The sequence below is a fragment of the Octopus bimaculoides genome, chromosome 29 (assembly GCF_001194135.2).
Source record: "Octopus bimaculoides isolate UCB-OBI-ISO-001 chromosome 29, ASM119413v2, whole genome shotgun sequence".
NCBI classification, from domain to species: Eukaryota; Metazoa; Mollusca; class Cephalopoda; order Octopoda; family Octopodidae; genus Octopus; species Octopus bimaculoides.
In genome coordinates this window covers 2,297,777-2,307,334 of record NC_069009.1, presented here as the reverse complement: position 1 = coordinate 2,307,334, position 9,558 = coordinate 2,297,777, and the positions used below count along the sequence as shown (strand labels likewise).

General features: G+C 36.9%; 1 protein-coding gene across 4 annotated transcripts in view; it reads left to right on the top strand.

The window, feature by feature from the left end:
• Window positions 1-9,558, top strand: part of LOC106876183 (leucine-rich repeat-containing protein 15-like) — a 56,288-nt gene that overhangs the window by 4,810 nt on the left and 41,920 nt on the right. For 3 of the 4 annotated variants that reach the window (XM_052977922.1, XM_052977924.1, XM_052977920.1), the window contains exons 4-5: window positions 186-257; window positions 2,491-2,562. In XM_052977922.1, coding sequence (XP_052833882.1) covers window positions 186-257; window positions 2,491-2,562 — 144 coding nt within the window. Of the gene's footprint in view, window positions 1-185; window positions 258-2,490; window positions 2,563-5,911; window positions 5,984-9,558 lie in introns of all 4 variants that reach the window. The other variant, XM_052977923.1, reaches the window with a different exon arrangement.

Sequence of the window (9,558 nt, the reverse complement as noted above, 5' to 3'; positions counted from 1 at the left end):
CATCACAACCAACACCACGACAACCACTATCACCACCACCACCATCATCATCATCATCATCATCATCATCATCATCTACTCCGTCGTCATCATCGTCTTGTTTCCTCAATTTTCAGGCATTATAGCTTATATTTCATTACGAACCTGTATGCATTGTTTCACGATTCACTTTTTTTTTGTTACAGAGAGTTGTATAATAATGATATCAATGAATTAGAAGTTGGATCTTTTCAAACTCTTCCCAGTTTAACGACTCTGTAAGTTGCATTAGTTTTTGATTCTCTATTATTAACATCCTTTCTTGCCTTTAACCCTCCAACGCGGAATATAGCCCACTTATAATTGAATTCCATGTCGCATAATTTTTCACTTCTGTACTTATACTCTTCCGTGAATGTCCCCCTTTCTCTAGTTCCCTTTGTGTTGATCTACGCCACGAGTTCTTAGGCCTACCCCTCTTTCTATATCCATCCGGATTCCACTGTAAAGCACTTTTCGCTACATTTGGTGTGTCCTTTCTAATTGTGCTACCAATCCACTTCCACTTTTCTTAAATATTTGCTCTCTAATCGGAACTTGATTCGTTCTTTTACCAGAGCTCCATATTGCTTATGTGTTCGGGCCATCTGATTTTAAGTATATTACGCAAGCATCTGTTGATGAATGATTGTATTTGCTTATTTGACTTAACTGTTGTGCACCATGTCTCAGCCCCATACAATAACACCGCTTTTACGTTAGTGTTAAAAATTCTTGTTTTGTTATTTATTGAAATTTCACTTGCGTTCCATCCTTTTTTTAACGGGTGAAAAGCGGTCCTTGCCTTACTTATTCTCGTCTTAATATCTTCGTCGGTGCCGCCTGAGAACGTTATCTTACTACCTAAATACGTAAACTCGGCTACATCCTCTACTTCACCGGTTTCTACTTTAATACGCTAAATGTTTTCTTCATTAACGCGCATCATTTTTGATTTGTCGCGGTTGACTTTCAATCCTCGTTTGGCAGCTATTGCTTCTAATTTTGACGTTTTATTTTGCATTTGTGAAAATAGTGCTATATCATCTACAAAGTTGAGATCTTCTAGGGCTTCTGCATCTGTCCATTCAATGCCTGTTTGGCTTTCAATCGTAGTTTCCTTCATAATCCCATCTATAACTAGTAGAAATAAAAAGGGAAAAAGTATACAGCCTTGTCGAACTCGCATTTTTACTTCGAATTTATCCGTAGCTCCGTTTCCAATCAAGACTCTGCATGACATTCCTTGGTAAGTTACTCTTATTATAGATATATACTTGTCTGGTATGCCGTTGTGCTGCATAATTCTCCATAAGCCTTCCCAATCTACACTATCGAATGCTTTTTCGAAATCTATAAAATTAATATGAAGCGGTGCATTCCCATCTGCGCTTTGCTCTAAGATGATGTCAAGAGTGGCAATTTGATCTACACATGAACGGTTTTTCCTAAATCCGGCTTGTTCTTTACGCAACAGTTTGTCGACTGCTGTCCTCATCCGCTCCAAATGTAACATAATTCTAAACATTTAATGTCTTTCCATGCTTTCTCTTTTAACTCACTCTCCTTGACGCATTGTATATACTTACTCGCTTTCCACAGGAATATTCAATTCTTTTTGAATGTCTGACAAGGTGTGTGCGTGCGCATGTGTGTGTTTGTGCGTGTGTGTGTGTGTTTGTGCGTGTGTGTGAGAGAGTATCAGCGTATGAGATTTGATAATGCATATGATTATATTTACATAAATCTAGTAGCACAGACCATCCAAACCGAGTAATTTGCGCCTCGTGCAGCCCACAAGGGCTTTATGTATTTCGGCCGATGTTATCTGCCTTTCGCAGCGCTCAACGTTGGCCGTGGAGAGGGGTGGCATGCCGTCGAGGTTCGGACAGAAAACCTCTACCGTCTCTGACCCAATACTCCCATCGAACCACTGAGCATAGTGCTGGTGGAAGGCCTCACACGTCTGCCTGCAATCACTTAGCTCATGTCCGTCTTCGTTCATCATAGACGAAATTGTTGCTTTGTTACCACTCTGCCTCTCCACCATGCGGGCCCAATGAACAGATTCGGTCCTCTCGCTTCTCAGAGCGTGCGCCTTAGCTGTGACAATGCAACCTTCATGTTTCGCATTGGAGAATTTGTCGAAAGTCATTCTCGCTGCTAGCTCGTCGATTGCAATGCCATTACAAATATCCTCGTCTTACATAGCGACTAGCTCCTCCTCCTTTCTACTTTTATATAAGGCTACTTCTTTGCTAAACCCCATCGATATTGTTAACATCATCATCACCACTCCCACAATTATTTATTCTCTTCTCCCCTATCATCACGCACAATACTGCCCTCATTCAACCCAACATTATCATGAAGTTCATCTTGATGGTAATCTATTTTTCATCTCTTCCATCATCCAATTCTTTAGACACAAATTTGTTCAATAAATGTTCTTTACTCAATGTTATGTTCCAGGAAATTGCACCGAAATGAAATTAAGAAAATCAAAGCAGAAACCTTCCGAAATCTTTCCAGTTTAACAACTCTGTAAGTTGAATCAACCTACGTTTATCGTATTTCTTTGACGATATCTGTCTAAATCTGTAACGTCTTTGCATAGACGCAATTTCTATTTTGTCACCTTTATTTACTTCTGCAATTTTTACTGCTTCTGTTCCTGTCTATATTTCTAGTTCTTCTTCCTCTCCTTTTTCTTCTCCACCTTGTTCTTCTATTTGCTCTTCCTCTCCTTCTCCTCCACCTCCATCTCCTTGTCTACCTCCTCCACTTCCTCCTTGTTGTTTTCCTTCTTCTTTTTCTTCTCCTTCTCAGTCTTCTTCTTCTACCTCTTCTTTTTCTTTAGCTTGTACTTCGTATTCTTCACCTTCTGTTCAGCTTCTTCATCTCCTCCTTCTAAATTTTCTCATGCTTTTGTTGTTGCTGCTGTTCTTCTCTGCCTCTTCCTCTTCTTCAGCTTCTCCTCTCCTTCTCCTCCGTCTTCTTCTCCGTTTTATCCTCCTCTTCCTCTATTTATTCGTCTTTTTTCTCTATTTATTCTTCTTTCTCTACTATTACTTCTTTCCTTTTACTTTTTCAAATCTTTCCTCCAATTCTCTTTTCTTTTAAATCCTCTTGTACTTTGTATCTTTTTCATCTTCTATTTCTACGTTTTTGGTTCTACTCCTTCTTCTTCTTTTTCTGCTTCACCTCTTCCTCCTTTATCATCCTTTCTTCTATTCTTCTATTTTTCTTCATTTTTATTTCTCTTCTTCTTTTACTAATTCTCCTTTTTATTCTTTATCTGCATCACGATCGTTATGCTTATCATGACAATTATCATCATCACCAAAATTTTCGTCATCAATACATTTATTACTGGCAACACCATTTTCATCATCCCCGCCATAATCACCATTAGCATCATCACCATTATTAACATTAACAACATCTCCTACCTCGTCCTCCTCTGCCTTGTCATCATATCCACTATCACCACCACCACCATCTTCATCGTCATCCTCACTCACCTAATTATTTCGCTGTAATTTATAATATTTATTCCGAAACCCACTTCTTTTGGATCTTCCCAGCTTTTTCAATTGCATGAACTAAATGTCGGAGTGGGACGGGATAAATTACTTGCATCACCTTAATATAAGAGCAGATAGTAATGTCACCTTTGACTTATACTTAGTGCAAGTTTCGATTTTAAAAGTTTTTTTTTTCAAAGCTATAATGGAAGTGACAAGGGAGCAGATTCTACATCATGTGTTCAATAAAGGCAACAACACAACAGAAAGTGCAAATTCAATATCACCATCACTATCAGCGTCATCATAGTCACCATCACAACGATTATCATCATCATCATCATCAGCAGCAGCAGCACCACCACCACCACCACCATCAGCATCATCATCGTCACCGTATTTTCCTCATCATAATTGTCGTTTTCTTTCCTTCTCCACATTCATCTAATTATTTCCCTATAATTAGATGCTCGACGAGGACGATCTGCAAAAACTGGTAGAGAAAAATCCCATCGTATCACTTGAGGAACTAGCAGTGACGATTGCATTTGGTCATTCAACCATTCATCGACACATGCGTGTCAACGGAAATGTTAGCAAATTGGGTCAATGGGTTCCTCACAAATTCTCCGACGCTGATCGCGCGCAGACAGCGAATGTGTGCCCTTCTTTGCTGTCAGGTCTGACGAAAGAATCATTTTAGACCGAATAGTTGCTGGTGACAAGAAATGAATTCTCTACAAAAATATCAAGCACCGAAGACAATGGGTAGGAAAAGGAGAAACGCGGTCACCCCTGGCTACAGAATGTCTTAACCCACTTAATGTGTTACTATGTGTTTGGTGGGATATGAGTTGTCTGGTTCACTTTGAAGACTTAAATTCAAACCAAAAGAAAAGAAAGAATATTTACAGCGAGCAGCTTGAACGGCTTAAGTCATCTCTAAAAGAAAAACGATCGTCATTGTTATCAAGCCGAAAATTGTTCTACCATAAGGATACTGCTCCGCAACATACAGCAAGGATGACATTCCTAAGGCTAAATCACTCTGAATGGGAAAGGAATCCACATACACCATTTTTGCCGGACACATCCACAACTGGTTATCAGTGATTCTGCAGTCTTCACAATCATTTGGATGCAAAAAATGAGAATTTTGTAGTCGATTTCAGAACAGTATTCGAGGAGTAGTTTTCCTTACGGACAAGTGATGTTTGAAAGAGGGATCTTGCACGTCTACCAGATAGATTGAAGAGCATTGTAGAAAATGAAGGAGACTATATTTTAGATTTAAAAAGAAAGTTCTTTATCTTAATTTTGAAGAAGTATAAAAAATACGCATTATATATGGGATGACCCAATACATTCCTCTCAACTTAATTTTCATTTTGCAGGACATTGTATAACAATGCTATCAGGAAAATTGAAATAGGAATTTTCCAGAACTTTTCTAGTTTAACAAAATTGTAATTTGGATAGTTCTTGATAGTATTTCATTGCCGTAATATTTATAATTTATAATTGCCATCCCATTCTCTTGCGATCATTCTCCTTGTCAATCTCTGCATTCTCACTCACTCAACAGAGCTGTATGTGATCGATTTTGAATGTCTGTCATTGTGTGTGTGTGTGTGTGTGTGTGTGTGTGTGTGTGTGTGTGTGTGTGTGTGTGTGTGTGTGTGTGTGTGTGTGTGTGTGTGTGTGTTTGTTTGTGAGTTCTAATATGTGTCTATTGGTACGTAAAAGTGTACGTGTATACATATGTTTATGTTTTGTATGTGGGTGTCTGAATATAAGTGAATCAACTAGTATTCATGTTTGTATAACATTTACTGCGTTGAAATCTGGACCAACATTGAATGCTGCCCATAAAGTTTGGAACTATATTTTTAAGGTTCCTTTACTCATATATAAATATCTTTAACCATCCAACTATTAACCATTTACATTTTTTATTTCTCTGAAAATATTTCCAGGTAGATAATTTCTTCTCCATCACCATCATCAAACTCCTCATTGCCATAACTTTCCTCATCTACACCATTACCATAAACATCACCAACGCCACCAACATCTTCACCATCATCATGAACAGTATTATCATCATTATCATCAAACTCATCATCATCATCACTACCACTACCACCGGCATCAGCATCATCATCAACTTGAACACTAAATGATCATCATATCCATCACTACCATCACAACCAACAGCAAGACAACCACCACCATCATCATGGTCATCATCCGCCCCGTCAACACCACCACCATCAGCGTCTACTTTCCAAACTTTTTAGGCATTATGTATTATATTTCATTACGAACCTGTATACACTTTTTCACTGTTCATTTTTTTGTTACAGAGAGTTGTATAATAATGCTATCAATGAATTAGAAGTTGGCTCTTTTCAAAATCTCCACAGTTTAAAGACTCTGTAAGTTGCAATAGTTTTTTTGATTCTCTTACATTGATAATATAATCCTGAACATTTAACGCCTTTCCATGCTTTCTTTTTTCTCTCAATCTCTATGACGCACTATATACACTCAGTCCCTTTCCACAGGAATATGCAGTTCTTTGTGAATGTCTGAGGCTTGTGTGTGTGTGCGTGTGAATATCAGTGTCTGGGCTTACGTATGATTTTCTGATAATTAATGTATATGATTATGTGTATGTATGTGCACATGTAAGTCTGTGTCTTTGAGTATGAGTGAATGTACAAGAGGGTATAGACTTCATTTGTATATCCTTTTGTATGTTATTTATTATGTTTACTTCTCGATCAACGCTGATTGCCATTCATGGCTCTCCGTTCTGATTAATTATTGTGAATTACATTATACATATTTTGAAGCTTCCTACACTTGCCAAGTCCGAGTAATTTACTTTACACATTTCGATTTCTTCATCATTTGCTACTAAACGAGAAAGATGCATCTGCATAAATTACTTCTTTTCTGTTGATCATTTCTTTTCCTTCTCCTCCTACTACTATTAACAACAACGACAACAACAACAACAACAACAACAACAACAACAATAATAATAATAATAATAATAATAATAATAATAATAATAATAATAATAATAATAATAATTTCATATATTGGCCACTAGTGCCGACGTATAGGGGACAATACGGCAGACGGGGGCAGTGGGGATTTCACACAAAACAACGAGGAAACAGTTGCGGAAACAATAACACTACTTGTTGTGTCGCAGGCTTTGCAGTTTCCAATGCCACCGGCATTAATATTTCCACCACCTCGAACATCACTATTGTTGTCACCGCTTTAGCTGTCCCAGTTATAAGTTACAGCTACAATATATTTAGCTGCACCGTAAATGAACTAATCATAATAGAGAGCAAAAGCAGAAAAATAATGACAGGATTTAGAATGCACCACTGAAAATATGACATAGAAAGGTTATATATACAACGTATGGGAGGTGGCAGAGAGGCCTTATACAGCTAGAAAACTTTTACATAATAACCACCATAGGACTACAAAAATATCTACTTCAGAAGCAAGGAAAACTAATACAAATAGCCACAAAACACGAGCAAACCAAAAACCTATTTGCAATCTTTAAGGAAGCTGACAAATACAAAAAAGAGGTCATACTACCTGTCAACGATGAAGAAAAAGAAGAAAAAACAAAAGATTTAAAGCAACAGAAATCCGAATTAAAACTGTAGCAGCAGCGGATTATGATAACACGAAGGCAAGAAAAGCCCCTTGATAGCAAATACTGGGTTAAACTGAACGCAAAATAAATAGAGAAAGCAACATTACAACAATGGCTGAGAAGCTCAGGACTCAAATCAAATACTGAAGGATTTTTAAATACTGAAGGATTTTTAAATACTGAAGGATTTTTAAATTGGGGCACAAGACTAACGCTTCCCCACCAGAAATTATTAAAAACATATAATGAAAAGAATCACAAGAAGTAACTGCAGAATATGTAGAGATGGACAAGGATCAACAGTTATGGCTAAGGAGGAATATTTTCAGACACGACTGAGATGGGATCTATATACACTGGAAGCTATACCAAAACTATGGAAGAATAACAGGAAAATCGTTGTAGACACTAAGAAAGCAACCACACAATAGGATATGCCAATGCACACAGATATAGAAATTCAAGCCAATAGTACGGATATAGTTGTCAGAGATCATTAAGAAAATGCTTTCTAATCGATGTATCAATACCAACAGATGACAATGTTCCTCTGAAAGAAATGGAGAAATTTTCAAAATAATATGATCTGGAAATAGACGTAAGCTGAATGCGGAGTCTCAAAAGATAGAAACAATTCCATCATAGTAGGCGCATGACAAAAGCACCAACACTAACAAATATATATAACATACTGAAAATAGCACCACTAGGCATCTCACACGTGCTGCGTAAAACAATTTCAATAAAGTAAAAGTAATAGCATCACAACAAACTACAGCGCTCGGTAGTGCAGTGAAATCACGTAAAAGAAATAAGCCTGCTGAATAATAATAATAATAATAATAATAATAATAATAATAATAATAATAATAATAATAATAATAATAATTGTCATTATTATTGTTATTATTATTATTATCATTAGTAGTAGTAGTAGTAGTAGTAATAGTAGTAGTAGTAGTAGTGTAAAACGTTGGCTGGATTGATGGGGCAAGAGGGAATATGACAACCAATTACAAAGTTGTGAAGGATTCATTCAGTCTTAAAAACGATAACGTGGGAAATGTATGAGTGAATGCGAATGTGTGTGAGAGTGTGTGAGTGTGCTTAAGAGAGCGTGGGTGTGGGTGTTATTGCGTTGTTTTTGTCCTAGATTTCCCTCTATTCATGCCATTTCTTTCCAACGTTTTCACATCACCTCATATATTATTTGTAAATTTTAAAATAAATATTGTCACCCTCAATTGATTGTTAATCTAATTTTTCTTCTTCTTCTTCTTCTTCTTCTTCTTCTTCTTCTTCTTCTTCTTCTTCTTCTTCTTCTTCTTCTTCTTCTTCTTCTTCTTCTTCTTCTTCTTCTTCTTCTTCTTCTTCTTCTTCTTCTTCTTCTTCTTCTTCTTCTTCTTCTTCTTCTTCTTCTTCGTTTTCTCATTCTTCTCTTTTCCGCATACACAATCATCAACGCCACCAACTTCACAACCAACATCATAAGGTCATCATTACCCCTCCCAAAATTATGTCTTCTCCTCTCCCACATCATCTTACTCATCATTGCCCCCATACAAAACATCATTATCTACAACATCGCCATGAAGTCCATCATGATGTTAATCTACTTTTCATCTCTTCCATCATCTAATTCTTTAGATAATAAATTTCTTCAATAAATGTTCTTATCTCAATGTTATGTTCCAGGGAGTTGTACAGTAATAAAATTGCGAAGATCAAAGCAAAAACCTTCCGAAATCTTTCCAGTTTGACAACTCTGTAAGTTGAATCGACCTACTTTTATCGTATTTCGTTGACGATGTCTTTCTAAATCTGTAATGTCTTTCTAGAGATGCAATTTACAGTTTGTGAATGTATGTGAACGTGAGTATGAGCCAAACTACGAGATGTGCGATATATGGGAGCCTGATGCTTGAGGGGAAGCATTTGGTACATGCATGGGTATGCATCTCTGTATGGATGAATGGATGTGAGTGTATGTATGTACATTACATACGGTGTCTAACTGTAGATGGAATCTAATTAACAGTTTTGAATAACCCTTGTAGATGTATATTTTTGCACCAGGTGATTTTTAAATTTTAAAAATATTCTTTAACCGTTTTAGTTGTTTTGGTTGTCATTGCTGATGTTATTGTTGTCGATGATGCTATTCTCCTTCATTTTTTTTTTCCACTTCTTCTTCACCTTCATATCCTTCTATATCTATTTCTGGAGTAAAATATACGACGCCCAGTATACCCATCATGACTACCCGTCTGATAAGGGTACACCAGGCACCTGCATCACAACAATATGTGCACGACATGG